Genomic DNA, 24,867 nt, shown 5'->3' with positions numbered 1-24,867 from the left:
ATGATCTGTAAAGACGTCTATGAACTGTGACCTTCGGCGCATGCGCAGACCTTGCTGTGGTGGATTCTCGGGAGATCGTTGAGTCTCGTCCCTCCAGCGTCAGCAAGTTCACTGCAGCGACCCACGTGATCTGTGCTGAACCAAACCTCCCGGCAGTTCGAAACCTCTGGGTATATTCTGCGCATGCGTATTAAGCGAAACTTCACTACCGCCGTGAAAGGTCAGTTCCTGTATGCTCAAACGTTTTGTTGTCAATTTTATGACGGTCACCACGCTATATAATAGGACTGTCCAGCTTTGGTCGTTCTTTTCACTGCTATCGCCAACTTGCGCTTGATCTGCATGAGCACGTGAATTGTCTTCCACAGGTTTTTGGTTGAAATTTTGCATACGACAGCCTTTTGAGGCTCGTTTCGTTATCACTTAGTCTCTCGTTTCGTTATCACTTAGTCTCTCGTTTCGTTATCGTTGCTCTAACTGCATAGCCATTTTTTTTCTTTTCTTCGCCGATTTACTATAACTTTTTTACTTTTAGTATTTTACTTGTTAACTCTAACCACGTGTTTTCTTGTACGTCTCAGTATCTGGTTTTATTGAGCAGTTATTATACACCTTGTCAAGTCTCACTTTTTGTCGATTTACTTCACAGATTATACATGATTTCTTATTCATAGCCTTTTCGTTTAAGCTTTTAAATTTGATCCTGCTTTAGCTGTTTATGTAATTCATCAGCAACTTTTTCTTAACGGCTTTGCTGTTGTAGATTTTCATTTGTGTAACAGTGTTGTAGGTGCTGGTATATTTTACTTTTTATTTAACTCTTGCCCATGATTAGTTATAATTACTTACCATTGTGATTCAACATTACTAACAAACTTATTGGAAGTTCTCAAGTATTTGTTTCAGCAGTATTAAAAGATGGACATCGAGAGAATGGAGAAACACAGGCTTGAAATCGAGCGTATATGCACATACATATCAACGGGTAAATATTGGAAAGGTGCAAGTGCAACTGATAAAAAGAGAATACGTTGTGCATCAAAGAAACACATTTTGGAAAGTGAGTTCTTTGGTTTTACTGCATTTTGTTGTCATGTGCATTAATAGAAATTACAAACTTATGTCATTTGTATGCCAGCTTGTGTGTTTTATAAACTTGCAAGGCAAGTATGCATGCCAGATTCAAAGGTATGTGTAAGTTCGTGTATAGGTGCAACATAGCTTTTTAACTGTTCCTAAACCCATTCAGAAGTCTGTTATCTGTTTCAAAGATGGTGTTCTGTTCTACATTGATGCTGATGGAATGAAGACAGAAGTGATCACAAGCCTCGAGAAGGTGAAAGAGATTGTAGAATATTATCACGGCTCCAGAGAAGGGGAGTGCATTGTGGTATAAATGCCACAGTGGAGAAGATTAGCAATGTCTACCGCTGGGGATCTGTTAAGCAGGATGTTATACATTATGTAAGTTTTATTTGTTGGGTTTCATGCCAACAGTAACTGATGGGAAGTAGTGATTTAACAAGGTGCGCTGTGACTGTCCTAACAGCCACCACTATAACAGGCTATTACAGTAAATAGATCCTTCAATTTGGTAGCAAAGTTTTTCTATCTTTAAAAATGACGAAATAGGTGCGATTAAAGAATACAAGGAATCGGCTGTGAAAAAACTGATGACAAACACGCTGAATGCCGGGACAGCTAATAATTAAAAGATTACTGCTCAATACTTCTTCCTATTCAAATGGCCAGCAGGCAGCAAGTCAGAGAGATAGTGAAAGCTGGCATGTTTTGGCCCAGAGTGTCCAAGTCTGTAACATTTTGTCTTCAGTCTGTGTAACATGCAGTAGACATCTATTAAAGATGCCCCTTTTCCATTGTGCACTGTTAAAACTGATTTCATCCTTTTTTTTTTACTTTTGTTTCTCAACAAAGGGCATGCAACATCCATAACATTCTATACTGCTTCAAAACTCCTTATTGCTATTGGTATTTATTATTCCTTGAACAAAGTAATAATAGCTGATACTCCTTTTTTTCAATGGAAAAGTGTGATTGAAACCAATCTGACTTTTCAGATTAAAAGGTGTCCTTTCTGCCAGACCCAGCACTCATCCATGTCCCTTAACCCCAGAGATGATGAAGAGGTAAAATGATTTTGTTGCTTCTTATGATATCAAGTTGTAAAAATTGTCAATTGTTTGTCTCCTCTTTATATTGGTGGTAGCCATAGCTGCATGGTCTTCATAACAAAGGCTGATTCATGTTGTACTCTCATTGACTTTACAGATATTAAATTGTAATTTTTAAAATCAAGACTTTTCTATCTTTTTATTTAAATTTATTTATATGAATTAGTTCATCTTTCTAGAATTAATTTCTGCTTCTGTGTGCAGCTTCCACATAAAAAGTCTAAACTGCAGCCAACAGAAATTTCCAAAACAAAAAAACGATCTTCCAGCACTGTCTTATCAGCAAGATCCTCTTCATCTAGCCAGTCGAATGTACAACCAGTCAAACCAAATGCAGGCCATCGTGTTCCTGTTACACCATCTGCTCAAGCCAATGTCAGCCTTGCAAGCACAAGATTTGCTCTGGCCAGAAAGAAGACTGGTAATGTACATATTTCTTTTCTCAAAGACTTTTTTTCTTGTATGATGTACCACTTTCTTCATTCTTCATGTGTGGAATCCTTTGACAATTTTCTCATTTACATTTTGTTTCTAGTGTTCTTCCAACAACACTATATCAATTGTAGTTGGCAAACCTGTGACAGTAGGATCTTTTGATAAAAATAATAATGGGAACTTATAAAGGTATTCTGTTCTCCCTTAGCTTCCAGGGTCGTAGGCCGCTCTTCATCCAGAATTTTCTTTCTCACCGCCTCTTTCAAGTTGGAGTAGGTTCTATCCTGTCTGATTCTCAGGAACAGGAAATGGGCGTCCCTCAGAGCAGCATTCTTTCTGCAACTCTTTTCAACATTAAAAAAGATTCAATCTGTCTGTCCATGTTTGGAGTCCTCGTTATATGTAGATGACTTTGCTTTCTGCATTTAAGGCCGATCCCTACCATGCCTTGAACGCCGGCTTCATCTGTGCGTAAACGCCGTACAATGGTGGGTGACACAAAAATGGCTTTAAATTATTTCCTACAAAGTCGGTATGCATCTACTTTTGCTAACTGAGAGATATGTTTCCAAACCCTGTTAATGGAATGGTACTCAAAGTGGTCCAGAAAGTAAAATTCCTTGGGGTCATCTTAGACCGTATACTTGTCTCATTTCAAATCTCTACACCTTTCTTGTCAGAAAGCCTTGGACATTCTCAGAGAAGTTGGCCATGTCAGCTGGGGGTAGACCAAATGGTCCTGCTTGGTCTGTAACATTCCCTTGTCTGTTCCAAGCTAGACTATGGATCCATCATCTATGGCTCTGCTTAAACCTCAAAATTCTCAATCGCACTCACCATCAAGGGCTCTGCATCTGTTTTGGTGCCTTCCGCACCACTCTTGTACAAAGTTTGTTTGGAGAAGCTGGTGAGCAAAAGCCATTATCATTCCATGTTGGACCTCACCTACAAGCTGCAAAAGAAGATATTGAACAGGTAGAGCCTCTCCCTCTACTACCAGCTCCTCCTTTGACCCTTCCTGTTTAGGGTTAGGGTTGATTGAATCCTGTTGATTTATCTTGATCTTACATCCTTTGAAAAAGGGGACACTAGTGACCTCATTTTTTCTCCAACACAGATAGCTCCAAAGTCCCAAGTGTGGCCCTGTTGCTGCAGCAGCAGATCCATCCTGCCAACCAAAATGGACTGCCTAAGTCCAACTGGCGGATTTCTGTTCTATTTTCACTGCGGAACTTCACGCCATCTTGCTTTCCTTACAGCATGTTCACCGCTTTTTGGAGCACAGCTTTTTGATTATTTCAAACTCTTTTTCTGCCCTCCAAGCTCTTCTTTCCAATGATTGTGACCACCCTCTGGTCGTCAAGTTTCATACCATTCATGCATCACTCATTCATTGTGACAAGGACATTGACTTTTTAAAGAATGTTATGGTTATATCCCTTGGACAGTTTTGTTCCTAAACTTTTAAAGTTAAAATTAGTTATTTTTTCCATGATATAGCCCTAATTGCTGACAGGGCATTAAACATACACACAAAAAAGATCCAGTCAAGGATGGTAAAGTTAATCAATAGTATACATTAGCATTTTAGATGATTTAAGTGAAGGTAAGAGGAGCATTACAACGATATGCACAGGGAAGCCTAGTCTCTTCACAGGTGGACAGTGCACACTTTCCAGAGGGAAAGACCCTCCCTCCCTTTCCTGGTGTCTATTCACTTACTCCACCTTCAGTTTTCCCCTTTCCTGCATGTGGTACCCTTTCAAATTGCAGTGTCCAGATCTGCTCTCGAGGTTATGGTAAAATTTCCTCAGCGTTAATTTTGGTGAAATTTGCTTAACTTAGTAGAAGGTACCCCTGGTGCTGAGAGTAAGACAACAGGGGAAGTATATTTGCTCTTGACCAACATACAGCCTAACATTTGGTGAGGATTAGACAAATTGTGTGATTTTAAAGTTATTCAATCACTACAAACAATCACTGCTGCACTGCTTTATTGATATGATTTTAGTGAATGATGCTTTTGCTCACCTTCATTCTCTTATAGCAGGAGTGGGAAAGAAGTTGCCAGCATGTGGCTTGAGTGGTCGACATAAAGACATGGAATACATGCTGAGCCAGCAAGAAGCCAGATCAAGCTTCCTGCAGTCTCAGCTGGAGTCACATAACAAGCGTGTTGCTCACCTTGAGCAGCAAACGGAAAAATTGTCTGGAGATGTTGCTCACCGTGATAAGTTGTCACAGGTGGTTGACAAGGAGAATGCAGAGCGACAAAGACAAAGGTATGTTCACAGTGATGTTGAGCTCATGAGCTAAAAGATGAGCGTTTAAATTGTTCATGAGAAAAGTTCTGATCATCAAATTAGTTGCCTTTTATCTACTGTTTAGTAACAAGGTAGTACAAGTGTATGATAAACAAAATTGCCTTTGCTGGCAGGGACATCCAGGAAGAGATGGATACACCGCACAGTAAACATCAGCAGGAAATCGAGGATTTGACATTCCGTAAATTATATCTTGAGCGACAGTATGCAACCCTTGAGGAAGAACTGAAAGCAGCTAGGACAGAGGTGTCAACACTCAACTCATCTGTAGCACGTCTTAGCTCTTCACGGGCATCGGTCGATGCTGAGTTGGCAGCTACCAAGGTAGCCATTAAAAAAACCTCTTTATGCACCTGCGAAATGTGTCAATGTGTATGGAGTTGTAGGAGAAGCAAGAGAAGGCTACCTTGTATATTGTGTTTAGGAATGTTTTGTGCATGTTGATATCAATAGCCTGTATGAGTGGGTGGAATGAATCCTTTTTAATGTGAAAAACAAACCACTTTGATGATTGGATTTAACTAGGATGGTTAACCTTGCTTGAGTGAATTAAAGCCGGAAAAGATGCTTACTCATTTTTGTTTCTGGGTAATTGTTTTTTTAAAACAGACCTACTCCAGTAGTATTTAATGCTTTAAAATAATTTATGTAGATGTACAAATGGCATTAGCCACTTCATAATCTCTTCAGACTTTCCTTGTTTTCTAGACACTTCCACAATAAATTGAAAAACAGCATCTCACTATTCATCCTTTGAGACCTCATAAGCCTTTGGTTTGTTAGAAAAAAAAAATTTCTTTGTATGTTTCATTTAGTTATCCCTTGAGCAAGCATTCGGAAAAATTCAAGCCGAAAAAGAGGTGATTCAACAGCTGAGGTTGGAACTAGCTGGACGGGATGCCATCATTGATGAGAACAACCGAAAAATCAGAGAGCATGAGACCATAAGATGCAAACTATACAACACCATTCAGAACTTAAGAAGGTTTTAACAATACTTGTTTATTTAATCTACAGTTTATTTAATGCTAAGCATTTATTGTTTAGGTTTCCATGATTCATTGCTTGCTGCAGCCATTTCAGTGTGAATAAACAAGACTCTTCACGGTTCAACAAATAAACACATTGAAAACTCTGAAAAAAGTAGGTAAAAAAGTTTTAGAGCTGCTGTTCTCTGTTGATAATCCAGCTAAAGGGGAAGTGGATAGTCGAGTGGTTAGAGCACCAGGATCCAGAGTCGTATGTATACTTGAACTAGTTGATTGAATACCCTTGTGGTCCAACCAACTTAACCCCCTTGACTCTGCTGTTGAATTGGTATTTGACCTCTTAGAGGGTCAGAGAGGGAGAAGAGATGAAACTACCTTTATAATAAAAATTAGTCCCAAGTGCAATTCCTCCCTGTGGTAGGAGTGCCTGGGTCTTTTTTGAAAACTTTTTTTAACCAGCAACCGAAGGTGTAAACACTTGGGAAGGAGTTGATAGAAAAGTAGGACATAGTTAGAAGAGTAGGACATTGTCCAGTTTAAGAAAATTGTAATGTAGCTGGCTTAAGTTGTCTTAATTTGGTTTTGATCATGATCACTTGAGTTTGTCACTAGGCTCGTGTAACTTTTGTTAAAAAATTGTGTGAGGGAAATGGCGTGTGTACTACATTTCAGGACAATATTCGAGTGTTTTGCCGAGTGCGCCCACTTCTTGCTAAAGAGATGTGTTGTACACATGGTGTCATTCATCACATGAACTTTCCTGATCCAGAAGGCCGTGTGCTGGAGCTGGATATGATGTCAAAGATGGCCAGGAATGAGGTCTGTGTTTTAGCATTTTAATAGATATGTTTGGTTTGGTTTAAGATGAAGAAACTGATCCCAGCTGAATAAAACTTTACACTGATGGCCAATTTGTTGTCACATTTCTGCTAGATTCTACCGAATTAATAATCAGTGCTGTTTGTAAGTTTAATTACACAAGGTGAATCATCTAGAACCTTTCATAAATTCAGGGCGATAGTAGTCAACATATTTATTGATCCTCTAGAACACACACAACACACTTGGTTTAAGATGAAGAAACTGATCCTAACTGAATAAAACTTTACACTGATGGCCAGTTTGTTGTCACACTTCTGCTAGATTCTACCGAATTAAGTAATAATCAGTGCTATTTGTAAGCTTAATTACACAAAGCGAATCATCTAGAACCTTTCATAAATCAGGGCGATAGATCCTCTAGAACAATGGCGGCTTGTCATTTCAGAGTACAATCATGCGATTGCTTTTATTATAGTCATTTTGTTGAAACAGCCACATGCATGAAAATAATACCAGACTAGTAACAATATATTTCCCCCCTCACCCACTTGTTCATCATTTGTTTCCAAGAGATGCATTCATGCTGTTAGTTTTAAGTGTAATTCTAAAAATAATAAGGAATGCAGTACTAGTATGTGCCTGGCAATGTTAGGGGGATAGAATTTTTTTTATGAAGGGTTGTTTTTTAAAGCAATTTGCTTACATTTTTATGTTGTCAGCATGTTTGAACTACCATTTAAATTCTTTTAATTTTTGAAGATCACATCATTAGCAAGTGACCATGAAGGCAATAAATATAAATTCTGCTTTGACCGAGTCTTTCAACCTGAATCGTCACAGGAGGAAGTGTTTAAAGAAATATCTCAACTAGTGCAGGTTGGTTGCAGTGTTTATTCTTGCTCTTTTGGTATACTCATTTAGTGCCAAAAAAAATGCAGCCTTTAAAAAAATATGAGAGAATGATTTTCATGCATGAGGAATACTGAGCTTTATTTGAAATAATAAAAATTTAATTTTTTTAAGCTGTGGGTGTAGAGAATTGCAAGGTATGTGGAAGTGAAAGCCATGACCATTTCTGCTGGATGGAGGTAGTGATGCTTGATCAGCCTCAGCACTTTTTACATTACCAGGCTATGCATATGTAATAAAATTTCCTAGGTGAAAAGTATTGTCTCAGCTACAGACACACACATCATGCACATCTGAACCATGGATAACACAAGACTGCAATGTTTACTGCAAAAGATATTCTCAAGCCTAGAAAGTCTTTAAAATCCTCTTGAAACACAACGGGCTGAGTGGTTCATTGTGAAAATGGCAGTGAGTTGAGTCCAGTACAAGAGGCCAGCAAATCACTTGCCAGATTATTTGAGGCAAATTTGTGGCAGGTGTAAGATAATGTTGGTGATACACTAAGGTACGTGTCATCACAACAGTGGGAATCGGATGTCATGGATTCATATCTTGGTTCCAACATGCCTCTCTCTGGATATGACACCTGTTTACAGGGGTTTGGTGTTTTTCTCCCCATGCTTAGGTTTTATTCACCATGTGTTGTGCTGCAATATCTGTGGTCATTAAGGTGCATTTTATGTCTATCCTTAAAAAGAGTTGTGTGCAGGTGTGCCTGTATAAATCACTCTGAGCACAGCACTGCATAGAAGTACTTTATTATAATTATTACATGGTCTGCTGTGGAATGAAAGTGTCTAGATGGAGAGTAGGCAGCATATTAGATACAGAGGTTGGGGAGGAGCCATAAATGAAGCTATGACATCACGGGCAGCTTGTAATCAAACTAGGCTTGAACAGGCAGACAGTGGAGTGCGTTGTGTGCTGGCATCATGCTTGTAAGTCAGTATCGTTAACCATCAAGCTGTTTTCGCATTTTTATTAGATTATTTGTATTATATGTTTGAAAAAAAAATGTCCTGCCTTTTCCTAACACTGTCCTGTTGCTGTCCCTTGCAGAGTGCCTTGGATGGTTATAATGTGTCTATTTTTGCCTATGGCCAAACTGGGTCAGGCAAAACATATACCATAGAGGGTGGGATGGATGGCGATACTGTGGGAATGACTCTTCGTGCTGTCAGACAGATTTTTAAATCAGCGGCTGAACTTGAAGATAAAGGTTGGAAGGTCAGTGTTTTCTTCAACATTTTCAATATTTTGTATGCATTATAAGGATTATGTTAATACAAAATCAAATTTGTTTGCTCTGTCAACATGGCAACTGAATACTCTAAAGATTTTAATGTGCAGTCAACTCTTGAATTACTCCAATAGCATGGATTTCAGAAAACTATACCTAAAAAGAAATCCTGCAATTCAGGAAGTAACAGCAAGAGAGTGCTCACCTTCTTTTGTACCATAAACTAAGGTGGTCCAGATGATAAATGAATATTGCAATCAGAGACAAATACTTTATACCATAAGTTTTTTAAGACCTCAGTTTGACCTGGTGCCAACAGCAAATTTCTGGTCATTGTATCTTATGAAGTTGCAGCAAAGAGTGACCTTTCCATTTTCATTTGTAAGCGTGCAGATTTGTTTGAGTTCACATTATTTTACTTGAGACATTACATAACCCTTTTTATCTCTAAATATTTATTGAAAATCTCACTCTTTCAATGTAAAATAAGTTCACTGTCAAACATGCAAGTTAAATATATTCTGGTTTAATGGCAATTTTTATTTCCCCTCTTTTTCATCAGTACAAGTTTCAGGCATCAAATGTGGAAATCTACAATGAGACCATCCGAGACCTTCTCAGCAATGGTAAGGAGGGTATAGAGCTTGAAATTAAACTAACTGGCAAGGACAGTGTTGTCACAGTCACCAACGTGACTGCCACCAACCTAACTGCAGTTACAGTCAGCTCTGAAAAGCAGGTGGGTCGTCAACCTCATCATTTCTTCAGGACTAAGTTATGCTAACACTATATGCTACATAATTGTCTTTGTGTTTGTATGTTTAAACCCTTTTGTAATGGGAGTAAATGACTATGTCAAGGAAATAGTTAACGATTCCGTGTTTGGCTCAGGCTTCAGATGACAACTGAGCTGTGAAATGTAAATAAAACCTGATGTAATTAAATAACCTGCCACAGATTCACGAACTTCTACAAAAGATCAATCTCCAACGATCACTAGCAGAGATACAATGCAACGAGAGATCATCACGCAGTCATTCGGTGTTCCAGCTAGATCTGACAGGCAGCAACTCCATCACCATGGAGTCCTGTCATGGTATGTTGGTTTCTGGCCTTTTAAGGTGACTAAGACATTTGTGTGTGGAGTGGGATAGTGTTTGATTAGTGATGTGCTGATATGTGATCTGCCAGTAAAATGTTGACAAGAGGAAATAATTCATGCTTACTCTGTGGTCTTGTCGTCTCCAGGCACCTTGAACTTTGTTGACCTTGCTGGAAGTGAGCATTTGAAAGACTCTGGTTCTGAGGGCCAGCAATTGAAGGAGGCACAAGCCATCAATAAAAGTTTAAGCATTCTGGAAAATGTTATCATGGCACTAGGCAACAAGGTAAGATGCACAGAATGTCTTTGGGCAGATTTACTTGATTCAACTCAAACCATGTAACACAGCCTGCTGCGTCATTAGTTGCCTTTGAATGTGCAGTACTAGTACATCATAGCGTTCACAAGTTTTTTGTAAGGATTGCAAGACATATATGGATTTGCAAGCAAAAATTAAAGATATATAACATTACAATGACAGGCTTATGACTGAAGGTGACAGTGGGTGAAATTTGTTTTTCATTATTGTTGCTTTTAGGTAAACATGAGACCAAGAAACCTATACATTTTTGGAAAGGAGAAAACTTGAACTTTGCAATAAAAGTAATGAAAATCACCTGCCCCATGCTTCCTGACAGCCTTGATCATGGCCCATCGTGCTAAGAGGGTTAAATATTTTCTGCTTTGAAAAACATGATTGATAAATATCACACAAAAAAGGGCTTCAAACTGGCTCACATTATGCTCTTTTGGTATATTTATTTTTGCTTAGGTTTATACTTGAAAGGAATGTAGATGCAATTGTTTTGAATTTCTGAGTCAACAGATAAATTGTTTAGCAAGAATTCATTAGCTGTTATGATGTGTTTATTTGCCTTTTTTTCTAGGACAGCTATATCCCTTATGGCAACAGCAAGTTGACCTATTTGCTGCAGAAATCCTTGGGAGGCAACAGCAAGACTGTCATGTTTGTTAACATTTCCCCTCAAGAGGATTTTACAGAAACCCTGAACACTCTCCAGTTTGCCACAAAGGTAGGAATAATCTATTTCAGATCTCACACTACACCTGTTCACCATGCCCAAGCACCATTAATACTACTAGTTTCAAACACTTTGGTAAAGGTACACATTTTTGGCATTTAAGATCTATACCACTTACGGCAGGCTGTGTTATCCCAACCATTTGGCTTAATCTGGTAGTGCAATTGAAGTTCACACCAAACTCCCTGCAATGCCATGACTGTTTTGCAAATATTGATATCTCAGCTGTTGCATTCAAGTTGATTAACTTGTGACTTCCTCTTTATCATCTAGGTCAGTGGTTCTTAACCTTGTTGAGGTACCGAACCCACAAGTTTCATATGCATGTTCACTGAACCCTTCTTTAGTGTCATCACGAATTGCGGGTGTGTCCTGACCTCCTTGGCGGAGGCTCCGCCAAACCCCTGAGACCGACTCACCGAACCCCGGTTAAGAACCACTGCTATAGAGTGTTAATTATATAGTAGGAGACGATAGCATAATGAGGGAATAAATCGTTTTGATTGATGCAAAGTTCAGCTTAGTTCACATGACAAAATACAGCTTGTTTAGCTCTGAACTCAGACCTCTTATCTCTCATGACCTCTTATCTTCATGTCGTCGTATGCTGTGCTGTAGGTCGTCAGAAGATCGTCCCAGCTGCTGCTGCAGTTTTCGTAGACACTGAGGGCGGACTCCTGGTTCTTGAAAAGCGAAAAGAAGAGAATGTGAGATTGTGGTTTTAGTCATGAAAAGAGGAAAAGCAGACATTTCACTTCCTTGTAGCTGTTTTGTGCTCCTTCATCGGGGTAAATCAGCCTGAATCCTCCTGACTATTTGTGCTGCATATTCTGTCTCATGTGTGAGAGAGAGAGTGTGTGTGTGCGCGCGTGATCCTGTTATGTGAAGGACTAGTGAATGCCAGTGTCTACGTCCTGAAAAAACGGTTTGTTGTTGTTTGTTGTTGTTGTTTGTATTAATACCGTAGTTGTTGAATTATTGTTGCATTACTTTTGCTGTCCTCGATGAGTGAGTGAGTGAAGCATTATTGTTTTACACTTACCTGTGTGTGTCCGTACACGAGAAGACGTAGAAACTTCTCCACCTGTTCAGCAGGTTCTGTGGCCTGACACGTCAATGAGTGTCGGGAGCTGAATGTCGCTGTACTGAGGTCGAAACTCGTTACAGCATTTTTTATATCTGGAAGGTCAGCAAAAATCTCAGATCATCAATATCTACTCAGCTTCATTGACAGAAAATTCGAACAAGTCACACAAAGATCATGGCATCACAAACAAGTTTTGAAAACTCTACGATAATTTATTGCGTAGATAAAATTATTTGACGACACGAGCTGAAAATTTAGGGGTGTTTTCAATTTTAAAAAGCGAAAATTTTGAAGAACTCGAATTATTGTTATATAATATATCGCTATAAACAAAGATATATATGGAAAGAAAGATGAATTTTACTATATTCTACTCTGTCATTATTTCAAAACTGAACAAAAACAAACAGATTAATATCTGATGTTATATTTAACAGGATCTTCACTTCTACAAGAAAGTGTGTACTGAGAATTTTTTTTAAAATTTTTTGTTATAGTTTTGATAAGTAATGTCATCGGTTTAAGCCACGCTTAAGCTATATATGCTATCATTATTGTATCCTTATCCTTATTGTTGTGTTTCGTGTTATATCACACTGTTTTATGTTTACTTTCTCGTACATCAATTCAAGCTTATTATCAGAAAATTGAATTAGTGAATTGCATTTTGTGTATAATTTCAATTTAACCATGCCTCCCTCAAAGACGTGAATGAATAAAGTTACTGTCTGCAGACTGCTTGGAACTGTATTTATATTAGTGAATGTAATATATTATTACCATTTTCTCTAAACCTCGACTTAGAGCATATGGCTCTTGAATAGACAATTATTCAGTCTTCTCAAGCTCGAGAATTCGACCCAGAACTGGGCACTTGTGTGACAGACTGACAGTAACTCTGGTCACCCACGTTCACAGTACTGCAGGGTAACGTTACATGTAGTGTTCACACGTCAGTCACTTAAAATGTCGCCACATCACTCACCAGTCCCCCACTCCTACTCTTGCCCCGAATAAAAGTCCTAACGTGCGAGACTAAGTACAGCAACGACAGCAAGAAACAAATTTAATAAATATACAAGAGATGTGAAACACGTACAGTCTGGCTCATCGGTGGTATCCGTACTTCCAAATGCTTCTACCTAGTTAAATGTCAGCTATCAGCCAAACTAAACAAATACTCAAAAACGCATGGATCCATAAAATAAATGGAGACAAAGGCACAGGTAAACTCGTGCACGCACGCGCGCACACACACTGACGCTCACAGAGTCCTTCATATATCGATAGGTAGTATATCACGTGATCAGATCACTCTTGTCTGCAAGTCCTACTCGATGCACGGGGGACAAACCCACATCATTTCTACGCACAGATTATCTTTTTTTCGTCCCGCGGGGCGCGTGCGATCATTCATGCATTTAGTTGAAAGACAAGGCTCATCACTGACCACCCACCGACTTAAAAAAATCCTGACTTTGTATGTCGGAGTATGCAGCCCACCCGGCAGGACCTGAAAGCCTGAAAGTGTTGATATCAACTTAGACCCACCCTAGGAACTGGAAGACGAAGGGTACCATTGTGTCCACTGTGTTTAATGAAAATGAGCGCTGATGCTAAAATGTAAAATATTAAAAGTAGAAGGGTACGGGTTTCCATAGCCAAGAGGCCACAGCTAAAGTAGCAGTTGAAAGTGGTTCATCGTGTCTATGGCAAGAGCCAAGAGGATTAACTCTCTTCTTTGTCGCACTTTTTACTCTTCTGATAAACGAAGTCCCCCATTGTTGCAAAGCAGGAGTTGATCCATTCTCCTGTCCGACCAGTGATTGAACCAGCGACCTTGTAATCCACAGTGGAGTTCAATAACCATGCGGTTAAGCTGCCTGTAACGAAAACTATTAGCAGACGACAAAGCAGTCAGGTCACACAAGCTGAAACCATTAACTGTAATTTATAATTCTACCTCCACTCATTTGTAAATTAAATATCCAGCCTGCTAAGGAATGCAAACGTTATAGACATTTGCAGTACATCTACAAAAGAAATAAGGCAAACATTTAGGACTGGCAAAATGAAACAAGCTCAAGTTCGTTTGCGCTGTTTTAAGGCTATATATACCCGCAAATTGATTGGGAAAGCAGACAGGACATAAAGATGATAAAGCAGACAGCTACAGTTTCCCCCTCTTGTTGCAAAGCTCACCTGTTTCCACTCACACCGCTGGACTTTCATGAGTATCAACTTTCGTTATGCTAGAAAAGGTTCCTGTAGACGAAATTTAGATATACCTAGCATATACAAGAGGTTTTTGAACTCTACATTTGTTGTCCTCCCTTTACTTAAGAGGTGGTCAAGGCTAGGGTATCCCTACTTATCAACATATGCAAGTATAAATCACGCACACATACATACTACTCATACATATGAACATTGCTAGTAACAAGACCACGTCAAGGATCAATCGCTAATAATAATGAAGTTAATTTTTAAGAGTGCTTATAGTTATGTCTAAAAAAATCTCACACGGAAGGATGAATGTGACATTTTTATTTCCTTCTTTCATTCATTCTCTCTTCTTCTCTGCTATTGCTTAATGACAACCCCTTGAAGTTCCCAAAGAAATTTTCTTGAATTGCTTTTATTAATTACCATTTTGCAAATAAAAAAAATCATTCAAATTACATTTGATAGTTTCTTTAATGAACACCAGTCCAACATATTCATTGCAAAATATCTCAAAAAGAAAACCTGCAAATTCATGCTCTAAAAACTAGAACTGGGACTGTCAAATTTTTATCATAAAAGTCAAACAAATAAAACAAAACAATGTATCTGCTGAAAATTGTTTCATTCTTTGAACACTGCAAACATAAATCTCTCAATTAACTCAGAATAAGAAATTCTTACAAGCAGATGTAAATTATTCAGTCATTTGGAGTAATTTATCCTCCAGTAGGAACAGGATCTTCATATGCATATCAAGGGGATACTCATTAAAAAAACAGATTGCAATTATCATGCCATCAATTCCAATGAGCAAAAAGAATCAGGAAGCTCAAATACTTTCTATCCAAACATTTTGCCTTTATTAGGTCTATGTCAATTGCAGTGCTCTGCAAACATTAAAATTTAAAAAAAAATCAGTAAAACAGTGTCCATGCAATAAATGTAAATCACTATATCTAAAACCCACTGTATTAGATACTTTAAATAAAAAGTAATACTTTCTGTTTCAATAAATGCTATAGGGAGAACTTTGTAGCAAAACAAATAATTTGAAAAAGAAATAAAGACAAAACAATCCACAAGAAAATAAATACAAGGAAAATTCAACAATAGGAAAACCAAGAGGAGTGCCTCAATATCTACAGCATAAATTATTATTTGCCCCCTTCAACTTTCTGACTTCCCTTCCATCAATTACTATTTTCTTCTCCCCCCCCCCCCCCAACACACAACCCCAGCTCCCATCCCTTAATTTTAGCACATTAGCTGTGATTAAATAATACAAAAATGTTGAATATACCTGTATGTGTCAATATTCTTAAGAAAATTAATCAGTCAGCCTTTGAGTTCATTTGGAAGAAGAAAATTCACAAAATTAAAAAAACCACTGTTATCAGGAAATACTTAGAAGGGGGACTAAAGGTAGTGGATATCAATGCTTTTCATAATGCACTCAAGCTGACATGGATAAGGAAGATTTATACATCAAAGGCAGGCTGGAAGTGCCTTTTGAATTCAATTCATCCACAGATTTTAAATTTTCCACAGTATGGAGGATACTTTCTGGAAAATATTACTGAAACAAATGTGTTTTGGAAAGATGTATTCGCTATTTTTTCAGACTTTATCATTAGATTTACCCCCTTGTCACTTACAGAATTTCTGCATGAACTGTTATTTTTTAATACTTTTCTGTCTAAAAATGATACACAAAAAACAGTAGAAAAATGGTTAAACTGTAATATTATGAAAATTGGGGATTTACTTGATAATAATGGAATACCTATGAAATTTGAAATATTCCAACAAATACATGGCAAAAATATAAACTTTCTCGAGTATTACAGTAGAACCATGGCCATTGTCAAATATAAAAAAGATTGGTCACTTATGGAAACAATCAGACAGAAATACTACATGCTATGCACCACTGTTAGCCATAATCAAGCATAAAAAAGGCACAAAAGGTATATATAATAAACTGTTATGTTCACAGACGCCTCCTACATGCATTAGAAAATGGGTTTTTCCAGACCTTCAGTGGGGACAAATATTTGCTCACCTTTTTATTGTTACAATGGATACAAAACTTCAGTGGTTTCAATATCGTATTCTGCATCGTGTTTTAGCTACAAACACACTATTATATCAAATAAAACTAAGAGATTCAGATCTTTGCACCTTCTGCAATCAGTCAAGGGAATCTATAGAACACTTGTTTTTTGATTGTATTATTGTTAAAAAATTTTGGAAGGATCTCTTTACTAAGTTAAAAGAAAAATGTGCTCATTGTTAGCAGATAGAAGTAAAGAAACAGCTAATACTATTTGGAGTCCAAAGTGAGCTTATGACAGATAAGATATTCAGCCTTATTCTAATTATAGCAAAGTTTTATATTTACTGGTGCAAATGTTTCAATATTCATCTAAGTGTGAACTCATTTGTATTGGAAATAAAGAAAAGATATCATGTAGAAAAATATTACTACACAATAAATAGCAAGCCAGAATGTTTTTCACTAAAATGGATGCCTTATAAGCAGCTTCTCTTCACACATTGAATGTTTCTGTCTGTGCATTTTTTTTTTTTAAGTCAGAATGGATTTACATTGTGGTCCAATGAGGAGCCTGAGAAATCCTGTTCTTTTCCACATTCCTCTTCCTCCTTTTTTTTTTTCTCTCTTTTGTGTTTGTGTTTTGTGACAATCCATAGTTTTGTTTTGTGTTTTTTTTAATGTGCATAATGTGTAATACTATTTAATGTCTATTAATTTAGTATTTGTTATTTAATCTTCTAAACACATGTACATTACAATAAGTCAAGATCATTACCTTTTATGTAAGTTTTCATAGCATCATTATCATCATTTCCATTGCTTTATTTGTAAACATATTTCAAGCATGACAGTGCAAGTGATTATTCGTATGATAAGGATGTAAGTTTGTATTAAGATTTCAGAATATTTGTCTACTTTCATTTTTTGTCCTTATATTTGTCAAGACAAAGCATTGCTATTTCGAAACTTGTGTTACTAGGTGCTATTGATGTTGTTTTTTTTTTTATCAAATTATGCAATTATTCCCCTTCTTCCTTAGTAGATTACACTTATGGTATAGATTGTGCATGATGCCAAATTGACATGTTTTAAACACATACACATATGCACTCACACCCTCACTTTTTAAAAGCAGCTTTACACACACTGCACTGGTAAGGCTTCTCATCCCTGTGACCAAGCATATGTTGTTTCAAATTGTATAATCTTTTAAATGCAGCTTTACATACACTGCACTGGTGAGGCTTCTCATCCCTGTGACCAAGCATATGTTGTTGCAAAGTGGTTAATCTTTTAAATGCAGCTTTACACACACTGCACTGGTAAGGCTTCTCATCCCTGTGAACCTGCGTATGTTGTTTCAAAGTGGTTAATCTTTTAAATGCAGCTTTACATACACTGCACTGGTGAGGTTTCTCATCCCTGTGAACATCCGTATGTCGTTTCAAATTGGTTAATCTTTTAAATGCAGCTTTACACACACTGCACTGGTAAGGCTTCTCATCCCTGTGAACCTGCGTATGTTGTTTCAAAGTGGTTAATCTTTTAAATGTAGCTTTACACACACTGCACTGGTAAGGCTTCTCATCATTGTGAATATCCGTATGTCGTTTCAAATTGGATAACTTTTTAAATGTAGCTTTACATACACTGCACTGGTGAGGCTTCTCATCCCTGTGAACAAGCATATGTTGTTGCAAAGTGGTTAATCTTTTAAATGCAGCTTTACATACACTGCACTGGTGAGGCTTCTCATCCCTGTGAACATCCGTATGTCGTTTCAAAGTGGTTAATCTTTTAAATGCAGCTTTACATACACTGCACTGGTGAGGTTTCTCTTCACTGTGAACTGCCATGTGCTCTTTTAAAACATATGACATTTTAAATGTAGCTTTACACACACTGCACTGGTAAGGCTTCTCATCCCTGTGAACCTGTGAATGTCGTTTCAAAGTGGTTAATCTTTTAAATGCAGCTTTACACACACTGCATTGGTAAGGCTTCTCATCATTGTGAACATCCGTATGTCGTTTCAAATTGGATAACTTTTTAAATGTAGCTTTACATACACTGCACTGGTGAGGCTTCTCATCCCTGTGAACAAGCATATGTTGTTTCAAATTGTATAATCTTTTAAATGCAGCTTTACATACACTGCACTGGTGAGGCTTGTCATTATTGTGAACTGTCATGTGCTCTTTTAAAACATATGATCTTTTAAATGCAGCTTTACACACACTGCACTGGTAAGGCTTCTCATCATTGTGAACATCCGTATGTCGTTTCAAATTGGATAACTTTTTAAATGTAGCTTTACATACACTGCACTGGTGAGGCTTCTCATCCCTGTGAACCTGCCTATGTTGTTTCAAAGTGGTTAATCTTTTAAATGCAGCTTTACATACACTGCACTGGTGAGGTTTCTCATCATTGTGAACCGTCATGTGCTCTTTTAAAACAAATAATCTTTTAAATGCAGCTTTACACACACTGCACTGGTAAGGCTTCTCATCCCTGTGAACAAGCATATGTTGTTTCAAATAGGATAATTTTTTAAATGTAGCTTTACACACACTGCACTGGTAAGGCTTCTCATCCCTGTGAACCTGTGTATGTTGTTTCAAAGTGGTTAATCTTTTAAATGCAGCTTTTCTTATACTGCACTGGTGAGGCTTCTTATCACGGTGACCCCGCATATGACTTTTCAAATCAGATAATCCTTTGAAGGCAGCTTTACATGTTCTGCACTTGTGAGGTTTACCAGTGTGGTCTGACATGTGTTTTTTGTGCAAGGATGCAAAATGGAATGAAGACATACACACTTTGCACTTATCAGATTCAATATCACTACTAGGGTGCTGTTTTTCTGACTCAGTACTGAAGCTTGCTTCTGTCACATTTACATTTCTCTCATGTTGAGGACTTTCAGTCACAATATCCATCACCTGTGTATTTTTACATCCAGCAACATCCATATCTTGAAGTTCAGGTGATAATATACATGCTAAAATATCTGTATTTTTCCTGCAATTCCACTCCACCTCCTGTGGTACACTCTGTGCTTTCAAGTGCTCCATTATTGTGGACTGAGTGTTTGATTTTGTCTGCTCTGACTCTATTGCAGAACCAACGGCTTGACCAGAGTGATCTTCATGCTTGACCTCAGAAGTGACTGGTCCTTTCGCATACTGTGTCTTTACTTCATAAGTATCGCCTTGGCAGATCCAATAAAATTTATGATCACTATCAAGTTGAGAAATTGCATCCTGGCCAGGCCATGATCTCTCAGTCTTTACTATATGATTATGCTCAGTCATACATGGCCATTCTATCTTCACAATGTGACTGTGCTGCTGTTCAATTTTAATGAAAGAAGTGGAATCTTGAGAATTCATCTCCACTTTCGGAACATTCTCACACCTCCAGTTTGTCTGTGCAGCTGGATCAATTTTAATATTATGGAGTTCTTGGCCAAAGATGCTGTCATGCTGCATGAAATCATTCTGTAAACATTTTGTCTCATTATAATCAGAGCAAAATGAACTTTCTGCTTTAGGCATTACATTATTGCTTAAGTCTTCTTGTGCCTCAGCCATATATTTCGTTTCAGTCTTTATGAGTGTACATGGGACCTGCATCTCGCTCTTCATGGCAAACATATCTTTGTGCTCTCCAAAAATTACTAATTGTATTTATTGTCTTTTAGGTAAAAGTTCTTTTAAACTTACTGTTGACTAACTTTCCATGAAGCTCAAGATCTCAGCTTCATCAACTCTATTCTTTCTAGTGACAATAGAAAACCTCCTGAAGTCTGTTGTAATCTTATCAGACCTGAAACATGACAATTGTAATGATTCAGTTGTCATGGAAATTATAAGCAAACATCTAAAAGCAAGGGAGATTTCACTTAGCCACTGTCTCTGTTAGAATTAAAGAAAAAAGCTTTTACTGCTGCGGCTTTTTTGTTCTTACTCAGTAGGAAATGCTGTAAAATTACAGAATTTTACGCTACTTTTATCTAAGATTATGTGGTACTGGCCAGCTATATTGAATAAAACTGTCGCCATCTATAGTGGGTCAAGATAAGATAAGATAAAACTTTATTTGTCCCAGAGGGCAATTCTGGTGCAGCTCAGGGGAAAAAAATCATACACAATTGCATGCACAAAACTATTCATGTCTCATTCATAGCCCATTCAAAAGTCGCATGACTGAAACCACAAAAGACAGCCGCAGTCTGTTTGTCCTGCATGCAGGCACACAAAATCGGCGGCCCGACGGAAACTGGACAATTTCAGTCGACAAATCTCTTTCGTCTTACTCACATTAAGCTCTAGAAAGTTGTCATCGCACCAGACAATAAATTCCTCCAAAGCTATACCGTGGGTATGCACTGGCCCGCTAAGGAGAGACAGTAGTGCAGTGTCAGCAAGAGAATTTGACAAGATATTGACCCTCATGGCGACTGTTGGTGTACAGAATAAACAGAAGCGGGATAGAACACAGCCCTGAGGTGAGCCGGTGCACGTGGTGATTAAGTCGGAAAAAGTGCCATTGACAAGAACTCGTTGCTGCCTGTCAACCAAAAAGTGAATGATCCATGACACCAGCTGATGGTCAAGGGAAAACTCGTCTAGGAGTCTTCTAGCTAGGATATGGGGCTGAATAGTGTTGAAGGCCTACGAGAAATCAGCAAACAACAGTCGAGCATGATTCTCCAGTGTGGAGGATGAACAGTTTAGCATCATGAATACTTCGTTTGGACTGGAATGCAAATTGCAAAGGGATCAAGACAATTGTTATTGGCTTTAAGAATCAATGCCTTGATGATTGTCTCAAATACTTTCATGACCAACGATGTTAAGGCCACTGGTCTAAAGTCATTGAGATGCCAAGCTGAAACTTTCTTCGGAACTTGGACAATGGTTGACAGTTTCCAAGCGACTGGGATGGAGAGTGAATCCATAGAGCGTTGAAACAGATGTTGACAAATGCCTCCAAGTTGGTGCGCGCAGAAACGTAATGTCCTGCCACAAATACCATCTGGACCGGAGGCCTTGCGAATATTTACTCGCTGAAACAGCTCCACAACTTATTCATGACAAATCTCAACCTTCTGTACAGGGTGAAGAGAACTAAGCACATCTTTAATTTGCACTGAGAAGCCATGAGTTTCAAAACGAGCGAAGAAAGCAATAAGAACATTAGGCAGGGCCGTACTGTCAACGCCTGAGATTGAGATTTTGGCTTTCGACCGCTTACTCTGATCGTCAATATTGGCCATGTTCTTGAGTCCCTGCCAAGCTACTCGGATGTTACCTGTAGCAAACTGAGACTCGATTTTGGACTTGTGTTGCACCTTGGCCCAACGGATAGCATCATGGACCTCTCTATCTACCATTTTTTTGTCATGGGCAGAACCCGTGAAGAACACGTTTCTTTTTATTAAGCACTGCTTTCAGGTTCTTGGTCACCTAAGGTTTGTTGTTCGGATAAAGCACAAGCTGTTTTGATGGAATGGTGCAATCTACAAAAAAAGGTGATATATGAAGAGATGGTGTTTACTGTTGTCCAGATTAGGACATGCTTCTAAACAGACATCCCAGTCAGTACATTCAAAACAGCCTAGTAAGCTTGCAACACTGTCTGCAGTCCAGCATCTAGTGGAGTGAATTGTTCGGCACACCTGTCTGAACATAGGTTTATAAACGGGTACCAGATGCACACTCAGATGATACAACGCACCCAGACTGGGCAAGGGTAGAGATCTGTACGCACGTGGTACAGTTCCGTAGACGAGTCGAGTGTGGTCTGATGAAGGACATGTCACATACTGGTCGTAGGTCTGAAGAACCGATGTTAGGTCACAGTGATTGAAGGGGGGGGGGGGGGGGGGGGGGGATTGGTGTTTTACGCCGTGCCAGCAACTGAGGCTATATTACGGCAAGGCAGCCAGCCCTGTAAATAGATGCCACGTGCAGAGAAAGAACAGCGTGCCCGAGACGAGAAATGAACTCTGGGCAGCCAGCCTTCACTGTATTGTTGACAGGCGCTTACCGTTGCACCACCGGACCGCTTCACAGTGATTGAAATCTCCTAAAATAAATTTAGGAGCATCAGGACAAACTGAGTCGAGATTGTGAGTCACATCTGCGATGCACTGAAACGCATTGGAAACATTTGCCCGGGGATGAATATATACACGGGTGAAAAACAGCTGTGGGAATTCTCTCGGGAGGTAAAACGGGCGAAGCAAAATCGTGAGAAGTTCAAGGTCGCAAGTACACATCTTTTCACGAATAATAACCGTATTGCGATACCTGTTGTTGACATAGAAACAGACTCCACCGCCACAAGCCTTGCCAGTAATTGTAGCAGATCTATCTGATCGAAACGGGCCAGAGAAACCGGAGATGTCCAGATCTGCGTCACTTGCTTGGAGCCATGTTTCCCTAAACGCCAGCAAACAAGTATCCCTGAACAGTCGAAAGTTGTGTACCCATGCCTCAAGCTCATCAATCTTGCCACGAATCGACTGGACATTGGATAGCAGGATAGAAGGAAGAGGTGGAGACCTGCGTCGATCGTCCAGACCAGGGATGCTCAACCTACGGCCCGCGGGCCATATCCGGCCCGTGGCACGGTGCCATCCGGCCCGCGAAACTTCTGCTCACAGTGCAGGAGGGGGGAAAATTGGTGTTTTACGCCGTGTCAGCAGCTAAGGCTATATTACGGCAAGCAGCCAGCCCTGTAAACAGATGCCATGTGCAGAGAAAGATCAGCGTGCCCGAGACGAGAAATGAACTCAGGGCAGCCAACCTTCACTGTATTGGTGACAGGCGCTAACAGCGCTAACCGTTGCGCCACCGGACCGCTCTCACAGTGCAGGAAATCGGCATGTTAGTAATAAAAAATTTTTAAAAAGCGACAAAAAGGGAAGAAGTATTTATCCCTACGTAGGAGCATCTCTCAATCTTTCTTCGATGGATTTCATTCTTGATTGTCGTCTTGGGAGGAAACCAGTGTTTGAGAACGAGGGACCCCGCATTCCACAGGGGATTAGTGATCTTTTGATTGGTTAATATTTGAATCAGTCGTTAAAGAGATTGAAAATACAGACTCGGGCTTTCTAGCAAGGTATAAAACAATGGGGTTCTGACAGGGAAGCAATACCGAAACAACGTTTGAATTTCGTCATTTTCCACTGGAAATCAGGACGGATCGCCTTGGCGTACCTCGATTAAAAATCGTATTTTTTAAATGTATTTTTAGACAATTTCTAACTTTTATTTTAACACAGAAATGTATTTTCCTGTTAGTTCAATAACCAAGGAATCCATTTTTAAAGAAAATTCAAACGGCACAAAATTGACCCTCAACACCTTTCTAGTACGAAAATGTCGTCATGTCGTCTGGCGGGTCACAGTTGCGCGCTGGTGAAATGGAGAGCCAAAGAAACGAAGAGTGCAGAAACTTCCAAGAAAAGTGGACAGATCTTTACTTTTTCATGCAACATGATAACAAGCCAACGTGTTTAATTTGCAAAGAAAAAGTGGCTGATTTTAAGGAACAACAGCACTGTGAAGCAAAGCACAAGAACAAGTATGGCGGCATCCTTGGTTCCAGCCGCACAGAAAAGATTGCTAACTTACGTCAAGAAATTGGAGGCTTGACGAGACTATTTACCAAGAAAAGAAAGAAAATGAGGTGGCGGTAAGGGCAAGCTACCGAGTTGCTCACATTTTGAGCAGAGAAGTGAAGCCATTTTCGGATGGCGAATGCATAAACAAGTGCTTGCTAGCAGTGGTGGAGGAACTGTGTCCTGAAAAGAAGAATGCAGTTGAAGCCGTCAGCCTTTCTTGCATGACAATTGCACGGCGAGTGGAAGATATGGGGAAAAATCTCCAGTCAAAACTAAGGGACAAAGCAGCACTTTTCGAAATGTTTTCTATTGCCGCTGACGAGTCCACTGACTCATCTGACACCGCTCAACTCTGGGTATTTATTCGCGGTACAAACAGCGATTTTGAAATTACAGAAGAGTTTGCGGCCATGAGGGGCATGCACGGGAACACCACTGGCGAAGACCTGTTCAAAGAAGTTTCAGGCGTTATAGAGGGTCTTGCTCTTCCTTGGGAAAATTAGTGGAAGTGACTACTGATGGTGCCAAAAGTATGGTTGGATGCCACAGCGGACTGGCAGCAAAGGTTATTAGAAAAGTCATCGAGTCTAATGGAACCGAGCCTCTGCGGCTTCATTGCATTATTCACCAACAAAATCTCTGTGGCAAGGTGTTGAATCTGGACCATGTGATGAAGATTGTGGTCAGCACTGTAAACTTCATCAGATCACAGGCGTTGAACCACAGAACTTTCAAGGAATTTTTGACAGAAATAGAATCCGAATATGAAGATGTTTTCTTTCACAGTGAAGTCCGCT

The 24,867-nt window shown here is 39.1% G+C and overlaps 2 protein-coding genes across 6 annotated transcripts; one reads left to right on the top strand and one right to left on the bottom strand.

The window, feature by feature from the left end:
- The first annotated feature begins 201 nt into the window (after window positions 1-201).
- Window positions 202-12,884, top strand: LOC112554994 (carboxy-terminal kinesin 2-like). 5 transcript variants are annotated; one of them, XR_003097371.1, is made up of 10 exons: window positions 202-220; window positions 910-1,060; window positions 1,272-1,464; window positions 2,079-2,147; window positions 2,397-2,613; window positions 4,675-4,909; window positions 5,065-5,275; window positions 5,767-5,936; window positions 6,613-6,759; window positions 7,522-7,638. XR_003097371.1 is itself a non-coding variant. In XM_025223101.1 (9 exons), the coding sequence occupies exons 1-9, from the start codon at window positions 5,901-5,903 to the stop codon at window positions 11,717-11,719; spliced, it is 1,113 nt and encodes a 370-aa protein (XP_025078886.1). In that variant the 5' UTR covers window positions 5,771-5,900; the 3' UTR covers window positions 11,720-12,884. The 5 variants fall into 5 exon arrangements, 1 of the variants encoding a protein (XP_025078886.1); XR_003097370.1 differs by lacking the exon at window positions 202-220 and adding an exon at window positions 221-350; XR_003097372.1 differs by lacking the exon at window positions 202-220 and having other exon boundaries at window positions 227-1,060; window positions 4,678-4,909.
- Window positions 12,885-15,240: 2,356 nt separating this feature from the next.
- On the bottom strand, window positions 15,241-23,607 carry LOC112555604 (zinc finger protein 883-like; the record flags this gene model as incomplete). The annotated part of the gene is made up of 4 exons (XM_025224034.1): window positions 15,241-15,259; window positions 17,665-19,046; window positions 19,374-19,931; window positions 23,560-23,607. Coding segments are annotated over 4 exons (2,007 nt in total), but the record flags the coding sequence as incomplete, so codon positions are not given.
- Between the last annotated feature and the right edge of the window lie 1,260 nt (window positions 23,608-24,867).

The sequence above is a fragment of the Pomacea canaliculata genome, linkage group LG14 (assembly GCF_003073045.1).
Source record: "Pomacea canaliculata isolate SZHN2017 linkage group LG14, ASM307304v1, whole genome shotgun sequence".
Classification (NCBI taxonomy): domain Eukaryota; kingdom Metazoa; phylum Mollusca; class Gastropoda; order Architaenioglossa; family Ampullariidae; genus Pomacea; species Pomacea canaliculata.
This window is presented reverse-complemented; position numbering and strand designations above follow the sequence as displayed.

Excerpts from the sequence above, each read along its gene's own strand:
- LOC112554994 (XM_025223101.1), top strand. The coding sequence starts at position 5,901 with ATGCAAACTATACAACACCATTCAGAACTTAAGAAG. Across the intron at positions 7,639-8,733 it reads AAATATCTCAACTAGTGCAG|AGTGCCTTGGATGGTTATAA; the intron begins GTTGGTTGCAGT and ends TGTCCCTTGCAG. Across the intron at positions 8,902-9,476 it reads TTGAAGATAAAGGTTGGAAG|TACAAGTTTCAGGCATCAAA; the intron begins GTCAGTGTTTTC and ends CTTTTTCATCAG.